At 55.3% G+C, this 26,105-nt stretch overlaps 1 protein-coding gene and 1 long non-coding RNA gene across 3 annotated transcripts; one reads left to right on the top strand and one right to left on the bottom strand.

Moving 5' to 3' along the window:
• The first annotated feature begins 20 nt into the window (after positions 1-20).
• Positions 21-25,281, top strand: PLEKHM2 (pleckstrin homology and RUN domain containing M2). 2 transcript variants are annotated; one of them, XM_064396969.1, is made up of 20 exons: positions 406-727; positions 11,046-11,152; positions 11,303-11,412; positions 12,626-12,725; positions 13,207-13,294; positions 13,740-13,926; positions 16,130-16,189; positions 18,087-18,321; positions 19,327-20,142; positions 20,405-20,474; positions 20,554-20,644; positions 20,924-20,988; positions 21,231-21,319; positions 21,897-22,029; positions 22,110-22,297; positions 22,573-22,638; positions 23,107-23,266; positions 23,472-23,651; positions 23,735-23,851; positions 24,190-25,281. In XM_064396969.1, exons 1-20 carry the CDS (start codon positions 668-670, stop codon positions 24,325-24,327), a joined length of 3,060 nt encoding a protein of 1,019 aa, XP_064253039.1. In that variant the 5' UTR covers positions 406-667; the 3' UTR covers positions 24,328-25,281. The 2 variants fall into 2 exon arrangements, with proteins under 2 accessions (XP_064253040.1, XP_064253039.1); XM_064396970.1 differs by lacking the exon at positions 16,130-16,189 and having other exon boundaries at positions 21-727.
• Positions 24,946-25,982, bottom strand: LOC135285053 (uncharacterized). The gene is made up of 2 exons (XR_010350059.1): positions 25,890-25,982; positions 24,946-25,571 (listed from the first exon to the last, which is right to left on the bottom strand). It is a non-coding gene; the product is annotated as an uncharacterized LOC135285053 (long non-coding RNA).
• Between the last annotated feature and the right edge of the window lie 123 nt (positions 25,983-26,105).

The following is a 26,105-nucleotide window of genomic DNA, read 5'->3' as shown; positions in this document are numbered from 1 at the left end:
GTCCGTAGAGGCACATCGCCTCGCGTCCCTCGCTATCCCCTCACATCCCTTCAACTGTCTCCGACGCCATCTCCCCCCAGGGGCTCATGAGGGATCCACCGCCACCTCCCCTCACGGTCCCCTCGCGGGGTCACGAGGGTGCCGCCGCCACCGGCGCCATTTGGGGCGGGCTGGGTTCGGCTCCACTCGGCTCCATTCGGCCGGGCTGGGCTCGGCCGGGCCCGGTTGGGCTCCGTTCGGCCCTGTTCGATTCGGCTATCCCGGGCTGGGCCGGACCCTCATCCCCGGGCGGGGCGGCGCCGTTGCCGGTGCAGGGCGGTCCCGTTGCCGGTGCAGGGCGGTCCCGTTGCCGGCCCTGGGCGGTGGCGTTGCCGGCCCGGGGCGGGCAGCGCTGCTCGCTCCCTCCCTCCGTCCCTCCCTCCTTTCCCGTGACCTCAGTTCCCGGCGGAGCGCGGCCCCAGCGCGGCTCGGCTCCGCTGTGCTCCCGCGGGGTCCGCTCGCCCCCGCGCCCGGCCATGGCGCGCTGAGCGCCGCGGAGCCGCCAGCCCGGGGCCGGCCGGGCAGCCGGCAGGACGGAGCCGGCAGGACGGAGCGGGCCCGGCGGGCGGGACGGCGCTCGGCCTGCGCCGGGCGGGCGCGGCGGGCGGCGGCGGCGGGCGGAGGCGCCATGGAGCCGGCGGAGGTGAAGGACCGCATCCTGGAGAACATCTCCCTCTCCGTCAAGAAGGTGGGAGCGGGAGCACGGCGGGGGCTGCGGACACCGACCCGCGGTGCTGAAACGACTAGGCCTGGGGACAGCCCTGGGGAACCCCAGTGCCGGGGCTGTGAGGCTGGGGACAGCCCTGGGACAGCCCTGGGCTCTGGCGCGGAGGCCGGTGCTGGGCTGTGCTGGTGTGGACAGCCCTGGGGACCCGCTCTGTGCAGGTGGGGCTGGGGACAGCCGGGAGGACGCTCCCTCCGCGGGGCTGTGGGGCTGGGATGGCCCTGGGGACCCCGCTCTGCAAGCGCTCTGGGCCTGGAGATGTCCATGGAGACCCGCCTCTGCTGGTGCTGGGGACAGCTCTGGGATTCTACTGTCCTCTGGTTGAGGGTGGGGCTGTGGGCCTGGGGACAGCTCCAGGACAGCCTGGGGGCTGTGCCTGCAGAGGGGCAGGGCTGGGGGACACTCTGGGGACCCCCCAGACACACACCGCTGCCATGGCTGTAGGGTTGAAGGATGGGTCCCTATGGATCTCCTGCCTGAGGCATGGGACTGAGGGACAATTGTACAGACCCCCACACCCAAGAAACATCCCAGGATACTGGTGAACTCTGGGACAGGAGCATGGGGTCAAGGGCACACAGCATCCCCTTTGCCAGCATGGACATTTTTGGGAGTGTCCTTGGAGACCCCCTGTGCTGAGGGTATGAGGTTGGACACAGCTCTTCTGGTGGTGGGGGTGGCACATCTGGGTGTGGAGTCACCCTGTCAAAGGGACACCTTTGGGTTACCCCTGGGACCCTCTGTTGTAGCTGGCTGGGATATACTGGGATTCTCCTGACCAGGGTTCCTGATTTCAAAGGACAGGATTGGGGGGACCCTTTTTGCTGTTCAGGAGGGATTTGGAGTCCAGCCTAAAACCATCTTTCCAGAGGTTCTCCCTTCAACCAGGTGTGTCCTGCGGTGGGCACAGGATAGAGGGGCAGGATCTGGGACATTGTCCCCACGGACACAGGGGATGTGTGGTTCATTCCTGGGCCCTGCTCTATGCCCTCAAAGTAGTGCTCTGAACATGTGTCCTCTCACCTTCTCCTTGCCCCTCGTTTCTCCTCGGGTGGTTTCTTAAAGCCCATCCTGGTGGTGGAAACATCCATGAGCGGCACAGAGAGGACTGGGATGCTGAAATCTTTGGGAAGGCCAAAGGAGTGAGTTTTAAGGACATGCTGGAAGTTTTGGTTTGGCTCACCCATGAGCTCCAAACAACCTTGAAAAAGAACCCTGCTCCATTTGAGAAGGCAACAGGAGTTTCATTTGTATTTGTCCCAAGTTTTTTTGGGGTAAAGGCTGTCTGGACTTGCTGTTGTTTCTCCAGTTGTTGGATTTCCTGTGCCTTATGGAATAGGAGTTTTCCTGTGCTCTGCAGTGTGTCCTGACAACGATTCCTCCATGAATATTTGTTTTATGAAGACCAGCATGAGCAAATTCCTGGTGCTATTAAGAAAAGGATGGCTGGGCACTGCCTCTGGGGTGTAGGATGGATGTGCAAACCTCTCCCAGCTTTTTTCTTCCATGGATGAACCTGACCTCTGGTCTCTTGCCTTTTGTCCTCTAAAAATTAAGGATAATCTTCTGTCTGGAAACCAGTGGATGTTCAGTCTGCTCGGAGCTCTGTCACAATGCTCTGCAATGCTCCTGCCTCAGTTTCCCTGTACATGTAAGGAATACAACTTCCCACACAGGATTGGTTGGACATAATTTAATTGCATTCAGAAAATCCTTGGAAGATCACGTTTGGAAATCTAAAAAATCAACATATTTCTTTTAACTGCTGTTGTGATTGAAGAGGACTCTTCAGCTCCAGCTCTGCCAGCCCACCTTGGCCTGCCTGATCCCTGCCAACTCCTGTCTTGGTCCAGCAGTGAAAATTTTGGGATTTTCTAATCCTGCTTGTTCATTCTTGTTCAAAGCAAAACTCGGGGAAGTGTAGGAGCCTGATGGATTAAGTGTAGGCTGATGGATTAATTTCTACCATCCCAGTGAAACCAAACTCAGGCCATGGTGAAATTCCACCCTGCTTTTTTACCCCCAGGATGCAGTTCTCCTTCCTCAGGGAAATCACTATGGAGCCGCTAATTTTTCCTGGTGCTTACCTCTCCCACTTCAGCCTGAAATCCCTGATCCTCTTTTTCCCTGTGAGTGGCAAGAGTAAAGTACTAGGTTAGGGGAGCAAGTGGCTTTGTGCTGGGAAATCCTACTCTCTGCCATCCTCGTCTTGAGTAACTCCTTGGCACTGGAATTGTGTCATGGGGCTTGGAGGAGTTTTCCGAGCATCTTGCCTCTGATTTCAGAAGGTTCCTCACAGTGTGGGTTGCTCACTCCTTACTTTTGCCACTGGTGCAGGAGGATTTGGATGTGTCTGTGGTAATGGTGGGGGTTTTCTTTTCTCAGCTGCAGACCCAAAGGGGAGCAAACAATGCCTCATTTTCATGGAGCTGCCCAGGGAAGAGCACCCTGTGCTCAGCAGCCTCAGATGGGGAAGGAGAGGAGCAGCAGCACAGCCCTGGGAAGGGTTTGACACTCAGGGCTGTGACTGTACCTGGCTGTGATTTCAGTTTTTACCAGGTGCTGCTGGGTTTTAGGGGTGGGGGATCAGTGCATATTGGAACCCTGGCTACTGAGAATTTTAGATTTTCTGTGCTGACAGGCACTGATCCCTAAGAGAACACTGCATTTAAATGGAAGTTGTAGAGAAGGCTTCTAAAATTGAATGATAGAACTGGGATTATGGGTGTGTGGATTTTGTACAAATCCACAGCAAAAAAATGCTTCAATTCTAAGCAAATCCCTCAAACCTCAGTGAGCAGGTCCATTTCTCTTATTTTCCTGGAGAGACTTGAGGGATGGAGCACAGATGGAAAAGTGGCAGATGTGCTTGGAGAGGGTAATTCCAGCCTGTGGGGTTCTCTGTGTGGTTCCCATGTACCGGGGGGAAGATCAGGGGTGGCTCTGCTGCAGATTTCAGAGGTGTGATGTTGGAGATGTGAAGTCAGCCTCCACTGAGAAAAGTGAAGCAAAACACTAACTTAGATAAAATAGGCTTCTCTAAAGAGAGATATGTCAAGAGGTTTCTGTTCTTGATGGCTTCAGGAGAGGCTGGGAGAGCTCAGCACTGGGGAGCTGGGTCCCTGCTTCAGTTCCAAGGGAATTGGGAGCATGGTTTTGATTTCCCATCTACAGCTTGTCCTCTGTGTCCTCCCTGGGAGCTGTAGATTAATTCACAGTGTGATGCTTTCTGCACACATGGACAGCATTGTGACTGTTTAATTTCCCTTTTCCCACTCAGTTCCCCTTCTGCTAAGAGGGCTGTGCTCCAGCTCAAATTACTGCACAGGTTGCTGTCTAACCCTTGTTTTTTGTGAAGATTTAGGGCTTTATTGGGGCAGAAGGCTGGGGGTGGGCATGTTATGGCTCAGTGTGCAGGCTCTTGTTCACTCAAGTGCTTGTTTCTTTCTAGGAGATGCTCTGTGTAGGGTGGCAGTGGGATGAGAGCAGCTTCCTGCTGCTGCCCAGTTGAGCTCTAAACACACCAGAAATGCCAACAACTTCAAATCCATCCTTGGCCAAGCATCTCCTGGTAGCCAGGAGCCGGGAGCTGTCACATGTCCTTGAAGCTAGTGGTTTGTGTTCTTTGGGGTTTCCCTGAATATTCCCTGGGCTCAGGAGAGGTTCAGTGCTCTCCTACCTGGAATTAGGTGGTGAAAATGCAAAGTCATTAAACAGTGTTATTGTTGACAATTCCAGGAGCCGAATGTAAAATCAGAAAAGAGGTTAAAATCCCAGATTTTGGGACTCCTCTCTGGTTTTCAGGCCATTCTGCTGCCTTTGAAGGACACACATTGCCATGAACTCTGGAGCAGCTGATCCTTGGTGCATGTCAATCAGGTGGAGCAGTGGTTTTTGCTGACGTTGCAGGAGTTCTTGCCAAAAGCTCTGGCTCTGCCCCGTTTCTGCATGACTTTGGGAAGGTTTCCACTGCCCTCACAGCAAGTTAATGCTGAGCCTTTGATGCCTGTCTCCAGGTTGGATTTTTAGCCCTGTACCTTTGAAATGCGTTTGCCGTCTCCTGAGCTGCTGAGCTCTGCCTTGTGACTCCTCTGCTTCTCCTGCAAGGCGAGGGAGGGTGGGTTTGGGCATGGCTTAGAGCCCCTGTGTCCTGGAGAGGGGCAGGGAGTGCTGGAGGGGAGCATCCCTACTCAAATCACACAGGGAATGTGCTCATCTCTGCCTGGCTGGATTTATTTAGCCCAGCACCGAGGCAGCAGTGCTGGAGATGTGAAAACAGCCAAACAGTCTCTTGCCTTCTGCTCCCTTTTGAGAGGCACTTCTCTGGCTAAAAGATCACGAGAGTTTTATCTCTGCCAGGGTCTTTCCTCTCATTCACTCACGTCTCCCCAGGCCACATCTGTTGCTGCTGCAGGGACCACATGAAGAGGGTAGCCCTGCATGTTCCTTTGCCACATGTACCAGGTTTGCCAGCTGCCAAAAGCCTGTGGGTGAAGTAGCAGCAATCTCATGGAGCTCCTGAGTTGTCCATGAAGACAAGACACGGGTCACTCAGATGCTTTACAAGTCCACAGGGGTATCTTGGTGGGCCTCCAAGGGCTTTGTCTCTGTGGTGCTGTGGTTCTGCTCTCATTGCAGCTGGGTATTGCTTGGGTTGCTTGAATATTTCAAGGTTATCTCTTTAGAAATTCCTCTTTCCCCATCCCAGTGATCAGGAAACTTCCCTGCTGGCCATCCAGGAGCCAGTCTGGTAGTCACACTCACACCACCATAGGGCTGGTGGTGATCCGGGGTTTGTCATCCACAATTTCAAGGGGATTGAGTTCTGCAGGTACCTAAACTGATGTTTGCCCTCCATAACACCAAAAATCAGCTCTGGAGCTGAGGGTGGACACGCCTGTGATGACATTTTGGGAAGTAAAAAAACCCCATTTCTTCTCTCTAGCACAAAGCGTTTTGCTGGGGGAGAAGCCGGTTTAGGAGGGTGAATTTGGCCATGGTTTTCCCAAGGAGCTAAAGGAAAGCCTCCAAGCCTCTCTACTTCTGATTACACAATTCTGGTGGCTGTTGAGTGATTTCAGCTTTCCCCACTTCTGGTGAGCTGGTCCAAGAGGTGTAACTGAATTAAGCAGGGGCTGGAGGCCATGGGGAGGGACTCGGAGCCGCGGGACCCGGCGTGTGAGGGAGCAGCAGCTCCCTGGGAGAGCAGCACTTTGCTTGCTTCTGGTGTGTTTGCCACTGGACTTGGGTTTTTTTCCCCATAAAGTCTATTTGTTCTGTTATGCTGAGCATGTTACCTTTCCACCTGCCTTTGGTTAGCTCAGAGACCCTTTTCCACTGCACCCAATTCTGTGCTCAGCCCCTGCTCTGCTCGCTGTGACAGAGGAACAGGATGCTCCCTAAAAATTCCCACTGGGAAAAAACCTATCCTTGTCTGAGTCACACATGGGTCCAGCCTGCTGCAAGCTTTGCTGCTTAGAAATAGTGAAGGAAAGCCCCAGAAAAGCCTTGGGGGATGTGAGCTGAGAAGTGTATGTGTCCCAGGAGACACATTGCTGGCATTGGATTGGGAATGCTTCAAAGCTCAGTGTTTCCAGCAAGGAGCAATGTTACTGGGGATTTCAGCTTCACCTGAGCCAGTCTCCTGTCTCACATCTCCAGGCTGCTCCAGTGGCACTCATGATGTCTTCCAGGTGCTGATGCTCTGAATGTGCCTGGTGTGTTTTTTTCTGAAAAAAACCCCAAGATCCAGGCAAGGTGCACAAAGTGGGAAGCTGGGCACTGAGACCAGTGCTGGTTTGTAAGGAGTGTTGAGTCAGATCATGTGTGTGACCTCCAAAATGTCCTGCTAGAGCTGGAGTTTTAGGGCTTTGTGTTGTACAAGTGCATGAGAAAGACAAGTGCCCCTGCCATGGCGTTCAGCCTGCTTTTATGGATGATGTGGAAAACTAGGAGTTTTCCAAGCACAGCAAATCAGCCTCCTCTGTATCCATTTGCTATTGCACGTCTGTACCCCCTGAGCAGGTGTGAAAGTGACAGTTCTGAGGTGTCTGTCCTGGCCCTTCCCGTGTGTCTTCCTTTGGCACTGAGCTGTCATCACTTGGGACAAAGTCGGTTTCCCTTTCTTGTGCTCCCTGGAGCTCCAGGATTGCTCCTGAGGGTGCTCAGCTCTTCCAGCTGGGGAAAACCCCTCACCTCAGTCCGTATGCTGTGGGTGGGAATGAGGGTTTTGAAGCACCTTTCCAATCCCAGTTAAGGAGCTGAGGAATGCAAAGGGTGTTTGTTGTTCTTCCGCTGTGTTTGTCCTGCCAGGGAAATACCAAGCAGAACAAGTGAAATGGAATTGATGTTGGAAAGCTGCTGGTGAAACATCTGCAGGGCAGATTTCCAGAGGAGTGATGTGGACTCAGTTGAGCTGTGACCAGCCCTGAACAGGTCAGGAGACTATTTCAGTATTCCAGTGAGGTTTTAGAATTACTGAAGGGATTTCAAAACCACCACAAGAACGATTAGATTCAGGAATGGGCTTTCCAGAACACCTCCCTGATTATTTGTTGGCTTCCTTTGCAACACAGGAGCTCTGCAGATCAGCCTGGAAATCTTCACACTCATTGAGAACCACTGCAGTAATAGGTTATCAAATTGTGCAAGGAAGAGCCTCTCTTGTGTGTGCCAGCGTGGGGTGAGGTGTGTCACTGCTAGAAGAATGAACTTGTGATTGATAAACAGCAATTAAATCCTCCTCCTCCTCAGTGGGGACGTGGTGTGAGTGTTTCCCAGTGGCAGCCAGGTCTGTTCCTGTTCTGCTGCAGGCTCTCCCAGGTGTTTTCAGCCCGTGGCTGGGCTGCTGTTGGCGCTCTCCCTGAGCAGGTTCTGTCCCAGGAGCGCTGGTGCTCAGACCTGGCTGGGGCTGCAGAGTGGTCCCGGTGCCTGGATGGCTGGGATGCCTTCTGCATGCCAGCAGGGCTTCTTTTGGCCACAGGAATGTCTATAAATAGCCCCGGGTCAGGGCTCCAGGCGTTGCTGTGCCCCTCATGAGCAGGAGTCCTCCATCTGAGCCAGCCTTCAGCCCTTCCTTCTGGATTTGGGGCGCAGAGGAGACAAGGGGAAGAGCATCTCTCCAGAAACCTAGGGATGGCGTTTTTAACCCAATTATTTACCTCCTTGCTGATCTCCCCAGCTCCAGCTGGGCTCACTGCCCAGCTGTGTCAGGGAGCTGCTTTGTGGATGCCTCATGAAGTTGGTCACCACCCCCCAGACAGGTCTGACTGCAGAAGGAGAGGCTGGTTCAATTATCTGTGTGTGTTTTATAACGACTTACAGGAGCCTCCACATAAACACTCTGTAAAATGCCATTTTTTGGGAGAGTGCCACATCACTGCTGCCATCACCACACAGGTGCTGTGTCATGATGCTCATGGCCATAATTCCTACAAATTTTCAGCTAGGCATTGGATCTTTGAAAAATGGCACAGCTGGACTTTGTTCCCCAGCTGGGAAAGCTGTTTCATCCTAACTTTTCTCTGTGTGTCTTCACCCTTCTTCCCAAGCCAGAAACACCTCCCCATCAGCTTTTGCAAGTGTTTCCCCACCCTGGCTGGAGGGATGACTCCACCCAGGAGATCCTGAGGCTTGCTGTGTCTTGTTTCCTCCCTGGTCAGGGTGGCTGGGCAGGGATTCACCTGGCTGGTCTCTTGTGGGAATTGTGCTCCAGTGAGCCGTGCCCGCCCTTGGCTGGGCACTGGCAGCCTTTGGCCATGTTTATTTTGGAGGGATGCTGGGAGTGGCACCATCCCTGGGTGCAGTGCTGTGTGGGGACGTGGTGGCACATGTCAGGGAGAGCGAGCCCTCGTGGCTTCCTGTGACCCACAGCCCCTAAAAGGCCGTGACTCGGGGTGCCAGGATCCCGATCCCAAAGTGCTGAGCGCGCCTTTCCCGCCCTCTGGGCTGCTGTGAGCCCGTGACTCTGAGCAAAGCACGGTCACAGCAGCCCATCCTCTGGCCCCTGGTGTGCCACAGGGACGGGGTTGAGCCTTTTGGGGTGAGTTTGCTCTGGTATGGCCGTGGGGCCAGGTTTTCCAGCAGCCTCCCCAGGAAGGGGGATGCAGGGGGAGCTGGTTTGTGCAGAGCAGGAGGCTCAGTGCTCCTTGCAGAGCAGCTAAAAGGAACATCAGCCCTTGGTGTAACAAAGAATGAGCCCTTCAGAACCTAAACCCCTTCCTGGGGGAAGATTGGGCTTTTCCAAGGAAGAGAAATTAGTTTTTGGGGTTAGAGACAGCCACCATTTGTTAATAGTTTGCACCCTTGGATGACAGGAATGGGACAATCCAGGGAGAGGGATGGGAGCTGTGCACTGGCTGCAGGAAGGAGCATGACAAATTTCTGAGTTATTTTGGGGGAAATGAGGAAAGAAAAAAGAGGAAATACTTCTATTTCCTCATCTCTCTTGCTGCCCAGGCTTGGAGTGTCTCTGTCACGAGGAATTCCTCTGGTCAGAGGCACAGACAGGCTCCAAGTTTCCTCCAAACTGACCTCCCCAAGCTGTGTCTCCTTTTTTTTTCAGTGGTGAGTTCACGAAATGCCTGATTTATTCTTGTTCCCCCCAGCTGCATTTCCCCAGTCCAGCACAGAGCCTGCAGAAACACCCAGAACCTCTTCCAAGGGTGCTCCAGCTCCCTGCAGAGCCCACAGCCTGGTTGGGACAAGCTGGGAATTTTTGCCTTCAAGTGCTGGCTCATGTCCTGTGAGATCTTTGCTTATGCCTCAGTTTTCCCAAAAATGGGATATTTTAGTGAGCTCCAGCTCTTGGAGATCATCCCCATGACTCCATCCATCCATCACCCAAGGGATATGGCTCTAAATTACAGGTTTGTTTCTTCCTCTGGTGTCCTTGCTGCAACTTCAAACACTGGCTGCAAGTACCTCCTGAAACGTTTCTTAAATAGTGGAATTTTAGGGCATTTTCCTCTCTGGGCTGCCCAGTCTGGGCTGCCTATGAATAGTGGGAATCTTCTGGAAAAGCTTCCTCCCAAAAATGGATAGGAGCTGTTGAGCTGAAATGCTCCAGGTCTCACCTGGGTGTTGTGAAAGCCCCTGAGGATCTCCAGAACACCCACAGGTGCCTCTGCAATCATCACCTCGTTGTGTTTCTGCTTCCCCAGGGGATTCACCTGCTGGGACAGGGACAGGGACAGGGACAGGCAGAGCAGGGCTGTGCCATCGGACAGGGGAGCTCTGGCTGCCATTCTCCAGGCTCAGCAGTTTTCTCTCACATAAGGGCTGGGACCAGCTCCATGCAGGAGCACACCTGGCTCTGCCATCTTACCTAAGAGCTCCAGAGGGGTTCAAGGTCTTCAGGCCAGGAGGGTGTTGGAGCTCAATATGTTCATGCTCCCAAGAGTGTTGTTTGGATCAGTTCCCCCCCTGAGGTGTTCTCCGACCCCTGGGTAACTGCACAGCAAGACTGGATGATTTTTCCAAAAGGGGCTTCCCTAGTAATAATTCTGGAGGAGAAACCTGTTCTGGGGGGACAGGTCAGACTTGACAAGCACAGTAATGTCAAGTTTTTGGGTTTTACACATCTATCATCTCGTGAGGTTTGGCAAAGACATGTTAGGTCACTAAAATGACATATATATTGTCTCTAATATTGTTGTGGCTCAGCTGAGCTGTTCTTGCACATTGTCAGCAAACAGCCATGGCCTGTCCAGCTGAGATTACATCCCGGGAGAGTAATCTCCCTGCCTGGATGCCAAGGGTGTGTGAGACAGGACCTAAATAGATCCCTAAGCTCTGGGGGCAGGAGGAGGCCTGTGGGTCAGCTGGGAAGGGATATAGGATTTGGGTGCAAGGGATTTCTGGGATTTCTAGCAAAACCAAGGAGAGGCCTCATCCATGTCAGAGCCAGAAACAGAGCAGAGCTGGGGTTTATTTCTGCTCTGAACCACTTTGTGGTGGCTGCAGAGGAACCACCAGACCCTGCTGTAGTGTTGGCTGGAAGGGAAGAGGCTGCTCACCTTTGGGGAACTTGGTTGTGCAGCCACCATGGCACTGCTGGGCTGTGAGACGTGGGGACCTTGGGCAAGGTTCTCCCTGTAGTTGTTGCCTCAGGGTCCTCTCAAAACCATCGGCTGTGCCCCATAAGTAAAACCTGCAACAGGGTTTAGCAAGCTGAGAGATCACAAAAAACTGTTCAGTGCTGGATATGAGCGTTTTGGCACCTCCACCTGCTCCTCGTGGGCTGGAGAAGGGCACTCCAGCCATCCCATCTCTTATTTTGCAGCTGCAGAGCTACTTTGCTGCCTGTGAAGATGAGACACCGGCCATCAGAAACCACGACAAGGTCCTGCAGCGGCTCTGTGAACACCTGGACCACGCTCTGCTCTACGGGTGAGCCTGGAGCCCACCCTGGGGTGCTGCTTTTCCCCGTGGAAAAAGCCTGGTGTGGAGCCTCAGCATGGAGAAAGCATCTGGGCAGGGACTGGGGTGCAGATAATGAAGCTTTTGCTTCATTTTCCTGTGGGATTTTTCTTCCTCCAGACTGCAGGATCTTTCCTCGGGGTACTGGGTGCTGGTGGTTCACTTCACGCGCCGGGAAGCCATCAAACAGATCGAGGTGCTGCAGCACGTGGCCACCAACCTGGGACGCAGTGAGTGCTCAGGGGACACTCGCTGTGGGGACACCTGGGGAGGGCCAGGCTGTGCTGAGGAGCTGGGGCTGCTGGTGGATCTAGGGAGCCATTGGGATCTGGGTCCCAGGCAAAGGAATTGCAGAATTATTAAAGTTGGAAAGGATCTCTAAGATCATTGAGTCCTACCATTAGCCCAGTACTGCCACATCCACCACCAAGCCACGTGCCACATCCACACACAGTTTGAACATTTCCAGGAATGGTGATTCCACTGCTTCCCTGGGCAGCCTGAGCCAAGGAGGTGGGAGTCCTGCCATGACCATGTGAGGTCTGGAAATAATGTCACTGTGCCTCGGGGTCAGGTGCTGAGGTGTAGCCTGGCTTCTGCTGCCCTGAAACACAAGAGGCTGTGCCCACAGGAAGGGTTCCAGACAGATGGGAATCCTGTGGGGCCGTGGCCTCAGAAAGAGTTCCTGGCAGATGGTAGCACTTGGGAAGGATGGGAGTCCTGGGCTGTGCCCTTGGGAAGGGCTCCTGGCAGATGGGAGTCCTGCAGGGCCATGCCCTTGGGAAGGGTTTCTGGCAGATGGGAGTCCTGCAGGGCCATGCCCTTGGGAAGGGTTCCTGGCAGATGGGAGTCCTGCAGGGCCATGCCCTTGGGAAGGGTTTCTGGCAGATGGGAGCATCCCCTCTCACCCCACATCTTGCTGTAGCAGTCATGTGTGTGATTCTGCATTTTCCCTGCTCCAAGTTGTCCATAGCAGATGTTTGGGACCACTGAGGCCACTTCTGATGCAGGACCATGCCCAGATCCTCTGTGCCTGCTTATCCAAACACCTGCCTTGTCCTGGGCCTGTACTGGTGAGAGCAGAGCTGAGCACAGGCTCTACTGTCACCTCTCTCTGCACCAGAATTTGTGTCAAATCTCACCTGGGCTGATTCATGGCAATTCTCCCTCTGCCTCTCCCATCTCCTGGCATTTCTGATAGGGCTCCCATCTTGCTGGAGGGACACAATTGTATGGCTACTTCTTTACCTGTCTCTCACCAATTTTACTCCAAATCATTAATCTCTCACTGGCATCTCCCCACCCCAGATTTCCCTCATAGCTGCTCCCCTCAAATGATACAAATGAATGATCTGAGGGGTTTTAACTAATTCATGACTATTTCTAGGCTTGTGTCACTTCTCAGGTGTTTCCAGATAAATCTCTCTGCTGCTCTGTTTCCAGGCCGGGCCTGGCTATACCTTGCCCTCAATGAAAATTCCTTGGAGAGCTACTTGAGGCTGTTCCAGGAGAACCTCAGCCTGCTGCACAAGTACTATGTCAAGTAAGTATCCAAGCTCCTTCTTTGTGTAGCATTTGACATCCCTCCTGGTCAGAAGGCAGCCTGAATTTGCCAGTGGGGAACGAGCAGTTGATCAGGGTTTATTTTTTTTCCTTGTGGGATTTACATGGTTAATTTAATGGTCCTAGATGTGAACACACTGTCCTCTTATCTCTATGAGGCCTGCAAGCATTTCTCCTAGTTCCTGCTTTTACTCTGCAGTCCCCTTTATATTTTTCCATGATTTCCAAGGAGCTGCTGAGCTCCTGTTCAGGCACCCAGCTTTGCTGGACACCTGGAAATGTGGCTGTAGCTCAGTTTGGGGACAGCACACAGTGGCTGCCCACAGAGGCAAGGAGTGGGCTGCCAGCTCCAGGCCAATCTGTGGCAGCTCAGAGACACCCCCAAAGAAACAGAAGGGCCCTTGTAGCTGCTTCTCCTCTTTCCCTCATCTGTAAAGCTCTTTTGTTCCTCCCTGTGGCAGGAACGCCCTGGTCTGCAGTCACGACCATCTGACCTTGTTCTTAACACTGGTGTCTGGGCTGGAGTTCATCCGCTTTGACTTGGACCTGGTGAGAGTTTCATCTGTTCTCCGAGCTCTGGGAGAGTGGGAATGTGGAGCAGGGAGGTCCAGGGTGGGACAGATCCCTCCGCTTGGTCCAGGGTGGACTTTCAGATGATGCTGACGGTTTTGGGAAAGACTTCTAGGTCTTTGGGGATCCAGCAATGGGATTTATTCCTGTTGCTCAGTTCTTCACTGCTTGGAGGAGGAACAAGGCAGCTGCAGGGCAGATTGATGGGGATAAAGGAGCTGAGCTCTGCAAGTGTGGTACAAAACCCTGGTGTCCCTCCAGAAAACACAAATCCACCGGATAACCCTGGGTAAAACCACTGGGTTTCCTCTGAGATGGACACTGAGAAGGGACCTTCAAGGGGCAGTCCCAGTGTTTTGGTGGGGTGGCCTTTCCCCCCAGCTGGGGCAGTGCAGGCTGACTGTGAGCACTCCCTGGCCTGCAGGATGCTCCGTACCTGGATCTGGCCCCGTACATGCCGGATTACTACAAACCTCAGCACCTGCTGGACTTCGAGGAGCGCCTGCCCAGCTCCGTGCACGGCTCCGACAGCCTCTCCCTCAACTCCTTCAACTCTGTCACCTCCACCAACCTGGAATGGGACGACAGTGCCATTGCTCCATCCAGTGAGGGTCAGTGGGGTGTGGGCAGGGGGGTTTTCTTCCCACATCCCCTTCAGATAAGGCAGCTGGTTTTAGACTGGAAGAGACCAAAGCAGGAGGACCAGCAGCCAGGCTGGGAGTCTCTCCTGTCTTACATGCTTGGGAGACAGGACAAAGGGGAATGGGTTTAAACTAAGAGTTTTAAACAAAAAGATGGGAAATTTAGATTAGGTATTAGGAAGAAATTAATCCCTGTGAGGGTGGTGAGGCTCTGGCACAGGCTGCCCAGATAAGTTGTGGCTGCCCCTGGATCCCTGCAAGTGTCCAAGGCCAGCTTGGATGGGGCTTGCAGCAGCCTGGGACAGTGGAAGGTGTCCTTGCCCATGGCAGAGGGTGGAATTAGGTCAGCTTTAAGGTCCTTTCCAACCCAAATCATTCTGTGCTGATTCTATGCCTCAGACTGGGAGAGAAGGACATTCCCTGCAGGCACCCCAGGTCCCTGGGGTTTTAGCAAGAACTGGAGGACTCTCCCCACAGAGTGAAGGCCGTGCCTGTATCTGAATGTGGCTTCCAGGTCAGCAGGGACACAGGGCTGCAGGGGAGGTTTTTAACTGTTTGTTTCACAGTCCAGAGAGCCACATGTGCTGGCCCTGGAGGGGAGTAGTTTCCAGAGGCTTCTCTGTGTCTTCAGTCTGGGAGACAGGCAGCCACTGGTCTCAGAGGTGTTGGTTTGTCCTCTTGATACATCTTGAGCAGCCTGCTAAATTGTCCTGACCACCCCCTTATCCCTTCAGAGAGGCTGGGTGTTGTTCCTGATGAACTGGGCAGACACATACCTTGTGTCTGCACCATGAGTCTGCTGCAGCCAGAGTGGAGCTCCTGTCCTGCACCCACCATGTTCACATCAAGCAGCAGCTCTGCTGGTGCTGTTCCTAATCCAAAATGCATTGGCCATGTCCTGGTTTTTATGTCAGTTTGGACAAAAGGGGTTGTGGAATAGAGATGGAATGGAATGAACTGTTAGATGGATGCAGAGAATTTGGGCCTGAGCCCACACACAGATGGGTTTCCTCAAGACAAGGGTCACCAGGTGCCTTTCATGAGCAAGACAGAACCTGCAGGTATTAAAGATGCTGAAGGAACAGCCTGGGATGGGCATTGGAATTGTTTTAACAAAGGACTTGGAAGCACAGCACTGGTTTGGGCTCACCACGTGTGCACTCAGGAAAGGGTTTGATTTTAGGGACTTGCTCGTGCCAAATCTCCAACATCCCGGGGAAGTTGGAGACAGCACGAGGAGCCTAGAAATAAAACTCACAGAGGAAGGTTCTCTGTCCCCAGAGGTTTGGCATAAGCAGCTGTTGTGCTGTACCCCTGGTTTTGCATTCCTGCTCATCCATCAGCAGAGCATGGCTTGTGTGAGACATCTCCTGCCTGCCCCTACCACTGGGTGTCCCTGGCCTTCTGGTGAATGGCTGCTTAAAGCTCAAGAGAAGAGGGCTTTGGAGTGGAGATCCAGGGGATTTTGGAGATGGGTTTTGGGTTTGGCATCATCTCAGCCTATTCCATGTGTCCAGGCAGTGGCTGTGCTCTGTGTCTCAGTCTCCCCATGCACAGAGGGATTTGGTGCTGGTGTAGGAATGCTGGACCAGGACCCAGGAGTGCAGGAATTGCTGCTGCTCCTCTGGTGTGGAGGAATTTAACTTTTCCCTGTAGCTATTACCCTGCTCATGATTTCAACAGGAGCATGTCTCTACCCTGAGAGTGTAGGTGGAACTGGGGATTGTAGGATCAGAGGACAAGTTTTCCCCTTTAATCAGATCCCTGGCTTTGCAAACATTCACGAGTCAAACATCACAGTATCTATGGGAGGTAAGTGTGAAGTGGGGAAACTGAGGCACAGAGAGATTAAATTGTTTCCCAGAGAGGATCAAGCCCTAGGTGCCACTGTTTATCTGGTTTAGCTTCCCAGCAGCTTGAATAATGGGGCCTTCACCCTTCCCTGGTCCCTTTGTAGCTCCCAACACTGGTTGTTCCAGAAGGAACAACCACTAGTGCAGCTGGTTTCCATTCACACCCACATTCCCTATTTTCTCGTGTTTCAGATACCAGTGGGCAATTGTTTTGTTTCTCCCCATTCCCATCTCCCTCCCCAAATCCCCTTCACACTCTCCCCACTTCCCTCCCCACTACCTGTATTTCTAATCCTGAGTTTTATCCCTCATTCTTGTAGATTATGATTTTGGAGATGTCTTTCCAGCAATGCAGACCATGCCCAGCAGAGACTGGGAAGGTGGGACACGCTCATCTCTTACAGCATTTTTGTTTTCTGTCTGCATTGCTGCCCCCTGAGCTTGCTGCATGTTCCCATGTTTGTTTCTTTAACAACCAACTGCCCTGTCCTGATGGAATTCTGTACAGGCCCAAAATGTGGGATGTGCCAGCTGCCCTCATGCCATGGATTTCCTCTTTGGGGTAAAGCACACAGGCTGCTGACTGAAAAATGGATCCACCATCATTGGTTTCCTGAAAGCCCTGGAAAACAGCTCAACTAATTCAGCTGCCTTTAATTTTGGGCATTTTGCAGGGATTAATTTGGGAGGTTTTGTTTTCCCTGGATCGTCCTGTCCTGTGTCAAAACTTCTCCCATGAAGCTACAACATCCAGCACACAGCCATGCTCAGTTTGGGTCACTACATTTGTGACTTTTATTATTTTTTTTCACTTTTTAAACCCACTCACCAGCTACCTCTGGCCTTTATGGCCAAGAGCACTTGCCCAGCTTAAAGGAATTTATTCTTCTTCCACATGCAGCCCCTGTGCATATCCTGCACTGGAGCAGCATCCTCTCTGCTTCACCCCCAGAGGAAACACACCACACTCTGTCCTTTGCAGCTCAAGGCTGGATTCATGTGGTTCCATTAGCTGGAGCCTGATGGGACCACTTGAATATTTGGGGACTGTTTGGGCAAATCTGCCTGAATTCCATGTGGATTGCTCCAATGTGGATTGCTCTTGGGCTCTAACATGCTCCCTCTTAGCTTCTTTCTTACCCCATGCACAGGGATGTAACAGAGGTGGTTTAGCCTGTCCCTGGAGGGTACAAACCACATTTCCAAACCTAGGATGCAGCCAACAGCTCCAGTGGGGGTGTTGGATGAAGGCTGAAGCCCAGGGATGCTGGGGAAAGGGAGATCCCTCTGGATTTGAGGATATAAAACCTGATTGACTTCCCTGGTAGAGCTCACACTCTCCCTGCTCCAGGGCAGCTTTTTCAGTGAGAACAAAGTGGAGTTTTGGAATCATCCAGCACAAACTGCCTGGATTAGAGTTTTACAAGAGGTTTCATTTTCCTCCTCAAATCCTACACCCCAAATCAGTCTGCCAGGGCTGTGGTTCTCTTCCCAAGGGGTCTTTTTAGCTGACTGTGGAAAGGAATCAGAATCATGGAATGGTTTGGGTTGCAAGGGACCTTAAAGATCATCTCATTCCAATCCCTTGTCATGGACAGGGACACCTTCCACTAGAGCAGGAATGGTGCTGGAGAACAGAAGGGCATGGATAACTTTTCTGTAACCATGATTTTGGATGGATGACAGATAATAATAGTCCAAGCATGACTCCTGCAGCCCTGCTCCTCTGCTCTTTTTCCCTCTGAAGACTAACACGGGCCCAGCTGTTTGTGCTCTGCCCTGTCTGTGCTGCCTGCTGAATGCTGTGTCCCCTCTCCAGCACACTCCAGCCCCACGTGTGTCTCATGTGAGCAGAGGAGAGCAGCCGGCTCTGTCAGGATTGCTGCTCCACGGGCTGCCTCTGTGTCTGCCCTTCCAGCTGAGCAGGCACCTTCCCACAGCAGGGGAGAAGCAGCAGCCTGGTGGCTCGCTGTCACCTTGCTCGGGAGCAATGGCCCCAGGACCCTCAGACTCCCCCCACAGACACCACCTCTGCTCTGCATCGGGCTGCTGGCTCCTGGTGACTGAGCTGCTGTGTGCAGGCACTCTCAACTGCAGAGGGGGTGCAGGGTCTCACGCTGGCCTCGCTGTCCGTCCTCACCAGGAGCTGCTGGCGCTGCCAGCGGCGTGGTGCCCACACAGAGCCCCTGGCACACGGCTTGGCTCGGGCTGGCTGCGTGCAGGAGCCCGAGCCGGCGCTGCTCCCGGCGCTGATCCGCTCTTGTCCCTGTGCTGCAGACGGGGACCTGACGGACACGCTCAGCTGCCCGCGCTCCGCGGCCTCGGAGGCCAACGGCGGCCGGGCCGCGGCCAGGAGCCCCACGCAGCGCCACAACCCCTTCAACCAGGACAGGGCCGAGGCGCCGTCCTCCGCCGACACCACGCCGGTGCACGCCGCTTCCCGGGACAAGGCGGAGGCCACCCCCGAGGGAACGGACCAGTCCGAGAGCTGCACGGAGCTGGAGGTCATCAGGTAGGGACACGGCTGCTGGCCTCGGAGAGGGGCAGATGCTGAGGATGCGCCGCCTCTTCTGTCCCGGCGAGGACGGTGTCTGTGCTGCAGCCTTTGTTCAGCCCCACGAGGCTGGGCTGGGTCCCTTGGGCTGATTCCACATCACCCCCTTTTCCTGCCAGTGTGTGTCACAGGGCTCAGAGTAATCCGTGAACGTTTATTTGGAGCTCTCTCCAGCTGGTGGCAGCTTTGCAGCAGCTCTGGAACGTGGATCTTGTCTCCCGTCCTGTTCCTCCTCCTGTTTGTCAGTGAGCTGTGGCCGAACCTGTCGTGGGAGATGCCTCTGCAGAGCTCCTGGCCGGGGTTTGGGTGTTTGACTCCTGCAGGGGAGATCCCCAAGGGATTCCTCAGAGCCCTCAGTCCAGACAAAGAGCTCAAGGCTCTGTCTGCTCACACCCAGCAATGGGGACTCCCCAAACCCGCCCAGCAGGGCTGTGCTGGAGCAGAGGAGCTGGGTTTTACACATCATCCCACATGGCAGACACAGGGAAGGGGAGCACTGGGCTCACTTCCCAAACAGGGGTGACCTGGCAGCAGTTTGGGTGCTGTGAGTGCCAGAACACTTCTGCAACACATCTTGGTGTGCTCCAACCTGCATCTCCCTCTCCTGGCAGGGCGGGACATGGCATTGCCACCTTCAGAAATCTCCCTTCCCAGCTTCTTGATCTCAACCAGGGATTTCTCCCACATTACTTCACCACCACAACCATTTGTGATCCCTTTACAGCTGAAAGAAAGCCCAGGGTGCTTTGTCAGCAGTGACACCTCTTTTTGGGATAGGTAGGACAAAGTGCCCATACCTTGCCTTGTGAAAACTGGCACAGAGATGGGGGCTCTACATGGCTGCACACTGAGCAATGTTCCTGATGAGACGGATTTCTCTGCAGTAGGGAAAATTGCAAAGGAATGTTGTGCATATTGCAGAGCCTAAACTGGCACAGTGGGTGATGCTCTTCTCTCCCACAGGTTAGCCAAGAAGAAGAAGACAGGCAAGAAGAAGAAGGTGAAGCCTGAGGAGGCGGTGAACAACCCGGCGCCCGCAGCGCCCGAGGCCAGCGGGGACAGCGGTGTCAACGGGCTCAGCGACAGGGAGGAGCCGCCGAGGGACGGGGAGGGGGACAGGGAGGAGCCGCCGAGGGACGGGGAGGGGGACAGGGAGGAGCCGCCGAGGGACGGGGGCTCCGCTGCCCCGGGCGGGCCCGAGGAGGGCGGGGAGCGCGCTGCCCTCGGCCCGCTGGCCCTGCGCATCCCCGAGATGAAGGACACGTCCATGGAGAGCCTGGGGCAGCCCCTGAGCAAGGTGATGGACAGGCTCAACGGGCAGCTGGACCCCGGGGGCTGGAGCGGCGCCCTGGAGCCCCCCGGGCAGCCCTTTCGGACCGGCACGCCAGGGGAGACCCCGGATGGATCGTCCTCTGGCGACTTTAGCGAGGGGATTTCAGCCCCCATGGACTTCTACCGATTTACCGTCGAGAGTCCAAACGCTGCTGCACCAGGTGGTGGCCACCATGACCCTCCAGGGCCTGGCCAACCGCCACATGTTTCTGGTAGCCCTGAGGCTCCTGAAGAAGAAGAAAGCAAAGAGGGAGAAGCAGTTGGGGCAGTAGAGTCTGAAAGGGCGAGTGATGAACCTCAGACTAGCCAGACAGAAACCACCGACGCACAGGCTCTCTGTGAGCCCAAGAAGGAGCAGCCCAGCCCTTCCCCAAGCAGCGCTGAGGACTCTGGGGTGGAGGAAGGGCAGGGCAGCCCCTCGGAGCTGACCCATCCCTCCGAGTTCAGGTGAGGATGGGTTTGCTCAGCAGGGAGAGCATCTTCAAAACAATCTTGAGCTCAAGTTGCCGCCTTTCCCTTTGTCCTTGTTTGGGGGGCAAAGCCCACCCTTCTCCAGGATGAAGAGGAGGCACAAAGGGTCAGGAAGAGAAGGTCTTGGGGAGCTAACAAGTGCCAAAATCATGGACATGTGGAAGAAGGAAGGGGATTGCCCTTCCTGGATTCATCCAGCCTCACATCCGTGTCCATCCTCTGCTGTCTCTCTCCGCAGGGTGGATAACAACCATCTCCTCCTGCTGATGATCCACGTCTTTCGGGAGAACGAGGAGCAGTTGTTCAGGGTAAGGGGTCTCCATCAATTAAAGATCAGCTCTGTGCCTGCGTCAGCCCAGGCCTGAGAGCTCCTTTCTTTCCCTGCAGATGATCCGAATGAGCACGGGGCACATGGAAGGGAACCTGCAGCTGATCTACGTCCTGCTGACAGATTGCTACGTGTACCTGATCCGGAAAGGTATCTCATCCCGACAGCCCCTGGGCTCAGTGCAGGGAGGGAGGCTCCATCCACGGCCTGTCCATGGATTGGGCCATCATTGCCTTCGCTGCCAGTTCCCTTGAGTCCCGTGGTCACAGCAGGGAGCTCAGATTGACTTGTCCCCCAGGAGCCCTGGGACACGTGTCCCGTGGCTCCGTGCTGCCTGGGCCATGGCTGGGTTTGCAGGGGTGTCACTGCTGCTGCTGCTGCAGAGGGGGTGCTGTGCTCCCCTCACGTGGCTCTCTGTGTCTGTGCCAGGGGCAGCGGAGAAGCCCTACATGGTGGAGGAGGCCGTGTCCTACAACGAGCTGGATTACATCTCGGTGAGCCTGGCTGGGGGCAGCTCTCACCCGCCCAGGGCTGAGGGTGTGTTTGTGTACATGGGGAGTGTTCTAGGCAGTGAACTTTTGAGACTGGGAGAGCTGGCACCACTGTGGGTGCCCATGTCTTTGCATGGGCAGCAGAGTGACCACTGACCCTCTCCCTGGGGCCAGAAGCCCAGTCAGCCCTGCTGTGTTGCCCCTCATCCTGTGCCTGCTTCCCTAACCATTGCTGTGTGGCACAGGTTGGGCTGGATCAGCAGACAGTGACCCTGGTGTGCACCAACCGGAGGAAGCAGTTCCTGCTGGACACTGCCGACGTGGCTCTCACCGAGTGAGTGGGGAACTGGAGCACAGAACTCCAGGATTCTTGGACTTGGGGACAGTGGGAGACTCCAGAGACAGCCCTTCATGACAGTCCTGACACCCGTGAGGGGGTTGGGGGCTGGTTTGATGCCACTGCTGAACCCAGCTGACAGCTGGAAATGCCTCAGGCATGGATACAACCAGAGTATCTTCCCTGGATCAAGAGTTACTCCATCCCTCAATCTGAGCTTTGGGACTCTGGGCAATGCAGACCACATGTCACTTGTGTCACTTGGCATGAATAGGGATGAGCTCCAAGGCATGTCCCAGGTCTCTGTGTGTGCTGGCAGCTCAGGGAGGTGACCATCAAGCCATACTGGGGTCTGTGCTGGGATGAGTGACCACCTCTGGGTGTCACATCTCCTTTCTGGAGTTCAGACTTTGCAGCCTCCCATCACCTTTGGTCTGTAGGTTGATTTTGCAACTCTTTGGTCTGGAAGACCAGAGCCTCACAGCTCAGGGGAGCCCTTTAGGCACCAGAGTGTATGAGGGAGATGAGGGGCTGTTTGCCCCAGCCTTGTCAGAGATCTCTGTCTCCCTCTCAGGTTCTTCCTGGTCTCCTTGAAGTCAGCCATGATCAAAGGGTGCCGGGAGCCCCCTTATCCCAGTATCCTCACAGATGCCACCATGGAGAAACTGGCGCTTGCCAAGTTTGTGGCACAGGAGTCCAAGTGTGAGGTGAGTTTGGCTATCACCACTATCAATGCAGGTGACAAAGGCTCACAGGAGACTCCCTTGACTTCTCCTGGTTCCTGCAGGCCTGCAATGTGGTTGTGCGTTTCTACGGCCTCGTTCACTGGGAGGACCCCATGGATGAGGCGCTGGGAGCCGCCAGCAGCGGCTCCTCTGCGGAGCACGCTGTCACCAAGGACGGCATGCTGCACTACAAGGCAGGCACCTCCTACCTGGGCAAGGAGCAGTGGAAGCCCTGCTTCGTGGTGCTCAGGTGGGCACTGGGGCTGTGGGGCAGGGCTGGGGTCAGACAGGGCTCTTGGGAGAAGGTGCTGGGAGCAGCCCAAGAGCTGCCTGGGAGGTGGAGAGGACTCATCTTGCCACCTAAAAGGGCCAAGCCACCGTTTGTGGGTGCCCAGCAGCAGGAATGTGACCCCACAGGGCTGCATGGGTGGAGGGCAGGGCAGGGGTGGCTGTGGGACCAAAGGAAGGGGATTCCAGAGCTGGGCTGACTCCAGTGACCCCCTCTCTCATCTTCCCAAACGGCAGCAATGGGATCTTGTACCAGTACCCAGACCGCACAGACGTCACCCCTCTGCTCTCCATCAACATGGGGTGAGTGGCTGGTAGGACACAGCACCCAGCCTCCATGGGGATCTGGGGAGCAGCAGCTACTTGGGATGTTCAGGAGGGGTTCCAGGCTGGATCATGGCCTGGTCCGTGCTTGCTGCAGGAATCCCGGCTGCTCCTGCCTGGGGGCAGGTGCCAGTTTGTTTTGGCTCCGGTGCATGCCACTGGAAATGGGCTCATTTCCTTCCTTGGAAGGGGCCTTGGCCTCTGAAGGGTGATGCATCCCTCCAAGAGCCGTGCTGGGAGACCCACTGTGATCAACTCCAGCTCTCCTGCAATGTGAAGAGCCTGGAGATGGTCCCTGGAGCAATCCCAGGGGATGTCATGGATAGGGAATGAGTGTTTGTTGGGAGCAGGGGTGAGGTGCTGCCCAGGGAGGGCAGTCAGAGGCTGTTCTCAGGCTCGTGCAGGCCCATCCATCGCGCTCATCTCCATCCTCCCCCTCTCTCCCAGCGGCGAGCAGTGTGGGGGATGCCGGCGTTCCAACACCACCGACCGGCCCCACTCCTTCCAGGTGATCCTGACGGACCGGCCCTCCCTGGAGCTGAGTGCTGAGAACGAGGAGGACATGGCAGACTGGATGCAGTACTTCTGCCAGGCTGTCTCCAAAGGGGTGAGCTGGGGACAGGCCCTGAGCGTGGGTGCTTCGGCCCCCTCCTTTGCCCAGAGCCCCTTTGGTGCTGCCGAAGGGAGCAGGAATGTCTGGCAGGATGGAGCAGGCAGCTTTATCCTGAGCCAGGAGGGTTTCCCCACGGGGCACCCCATGGAGATGGGGCTCCATCATGCCAGGTTTTACCCCCCTTCCCCACCCCACGCAGGTGATCCCCCAGGGTGTTGCCCCAACGCCGTGCGTTCCCTGCTGCCTGGTGCTGACAGATGACAAGGCTTTCACGTGCCACGAGGACTGCCAGACCAGCTTCTTCCGCTCGCTGGGCACTGCGGAGCTGACCGACATCACCGCTGTCTCCACGGAGGCTGGCAAGGAGTACTGCATCCTGGTGAGGGCAGGGCTCTGGGACCCGCTGGCCCGGGGCTGGGCGAGCACCCAGTGCTGACACCTGGCCTCTCTCTCGGTGTTTAGGAGTTTGCTCAGGACAGCAAGGAGTTCCTGCCCCCCTGGGTCCTTTATTTTAGTTGCACTACGGAACTGGAGAGGTTCCTGTCAGCACTGAACGTCGCATGGAGGAACATCTACCAGGTGAGCCTGTGGGGCTGCCTCACGCCCTCATCGAGTGAGGGCGGGCAGAGGGATGAGTTTGTCCCTGGGGGGTGAACCCAGATTTCCCACAAAGGGCAGGAGAGCCAGGGAGCTCCTCTGGCTCCATATAATCACAGGATGTGGGATTCAGAGGCTGGCAAGACAAGCCATGAGCACCCAGTGCTGGCAGGGGGAGTGGAAGGAATGTGGGTCAGCCCCACTGTCACCATTTCCATGACACAGGTGGCTTGCCCATGTGGGTTTGAGGTGGTTTTACAGCGAGAGGGAGAAGTGACTGTTGTCTGTTCCCCTCCTGCCACCCCACACCCATGTTTCAGGTCGATCTCCAGCACAAGGCCATTCTGGATGCTGCTGTGAAGAAGAAATGTGAGGATGCCCAGAGCCTCATCGACAGCGCCTGGCAGCGCAGCGACAGCCTCTGCCGGGGACGGGCCGAGCGGGACCCCTGGTGCTAGCCCTGCCCAGGGGAGGACAGCTCACGGGGGCCCATTTGTGGGGATCAGGGCCTGTATCTGGGCAGCTGGCACCCCAAACCCTCCTGCCATCGCTTGGTCCCCACCAGGGCCGTGCCTGCAGCGTGGACCCCGTGCTCTCCACCAAGCCAGGAACATCCAGCGTGGTTTGGGGAGCAGCCAGACGCTTCACCACCTGCACCTTCCTCCTTGTCCAGCTGCCACGGGGCAAATAATTTGCCTTTTACAGAATAATGTCCCAGTAGTGGTGAGGGAGTGGGTGGGAGCAGGGTGGGCTGGGACAAGCATCCCCGTTCTGGTGGGGAGCAGGACTGAGGACTTGTTCATTTTCGAACAGGGTCGGGGCGAGGCGGGAACACTCAGTCGCTACCGTGCATGTTTTGTTGCTCATACAATCACCGCTGTGTTGGGAGGAGGAGTCGGCACCGCTCCACCTCCTCCTCCTCCTCCGGGAGAGCTCGCCCGGGGCCTCCGGACTCCACTGAACCACTCTCAGCCTGTCCAGGAGATTTGAGGCTAAGGAAGAAGGAACAAGGCCAAATATTTGGCTTAAACATGGTTTTAGATCTCAGCAGCCGGTTTGTGGTTTTAATGCTGACCCTGTGCATTCAGGGAGAAAAGATGGAGTCCCACGTTCTTCAGGTGTCCTGAGGGACATTGTCATGTGGCTGCCACCAAACATGTCCCCATCTCCTCAGCTCACTGCATCTGAGGCCAGCGAGGACCCATCGCCACTTGCGCTCCACAACGAGCACTTTGGGGCACAACCCCAGCTTTTAAATAATACTAATAACAATAATAATAACCTGGAGACCTTCTCATGTAATATAAGTTCACGGGGCCTTTTTCTGGGAGGAAACATACGTGACTGAATGTATATGTACATACATTTGCTTCCTTTCCCCCCTCCCCAAATAAACAGACCTTGGTAACTCAGCCTTGGCCCCATGCCAGGTTCTGCCACTGGGGCTGCTGCTGCTCCTGCCTCCTGCAGTCACTTTGGAGCCGGTGGGATGGCTCTGGGCAGGGAGAAGGGGGGATTTGGATGAAAAGAGGGGAGGACATGCACCTCGAGCTCCTCAACAGCGTTAACCCTACAGTGGGACACGTTTGTGGCTTCAGCTGGGAGTTACCCATCAGCACACAGATCTTCATGCTTTGTCCTTGCTTATCCCTGGATGCAAGCGATGTTCCCAGTCCCCTGGATCCAGGAGATCTAGTCCAGTCTAGAAAAGAAAGAAACAGCCCCAGCATCACCCACTGTCCCCTCCTTGACTTCTGACATCGAAACGAAAGTGTTGGGAGACACTGGGACAGCCACTGGCAGGGGAGGAGTCTGGGATTTGGGGGGTTCACACGTCCTGCCCCTCAGTAACCACCGCAGTGTCTCGGCCGTGGGGGTCCCTGTGCAGCCCTAAAATTAGGAATCGACCTAGGAGGGCTGGACACCGACATCCCCACCCCCTGCAGCATTATTCCGCGGGAAGCTCCAATTTCAAAGCACCGGGACAGGCGGGCGAGACCCTCTGCAAGTCCCCCCGCACCGCGGCCACAAGCGCAGCGAGTTTCCCCGTCCTCATCCTCCTCCCCATGCTGGCTGGGGCGGGGGGGTGACTGCGTGCGCTCCCCAAAATTCCTCTCCCTCCGTTTCTGTTCCATGCTACCCGCCCTTTTTTTGCCTGCTTTTCCCTGTTTGCGCCGGGGCAGCACCATCACGTGAGACCGGGCCCGGCTGGCCGCGGCTGCCGGGGGCGCGCCGG

This window comes from Passer domesticus, chromosome 22 (genome assembly GCF_036417665.1).
Source record: "Passer domesticus isolate bPasDom1 chromosome 22, bPasDom1.hap1, whole genome shotgun sequence".
Taxonomy (NCBI): Eukaryota; Metazoa; Chordata; class Aves; order Passeriformes; family Passeridae; genus Passer; species Passer domesticus.
The sequence above is the reverse complement of the archived record's forward strand: the minus strand, read 5'-3'. Positions and strand labels throughout refer to the sequence as shown.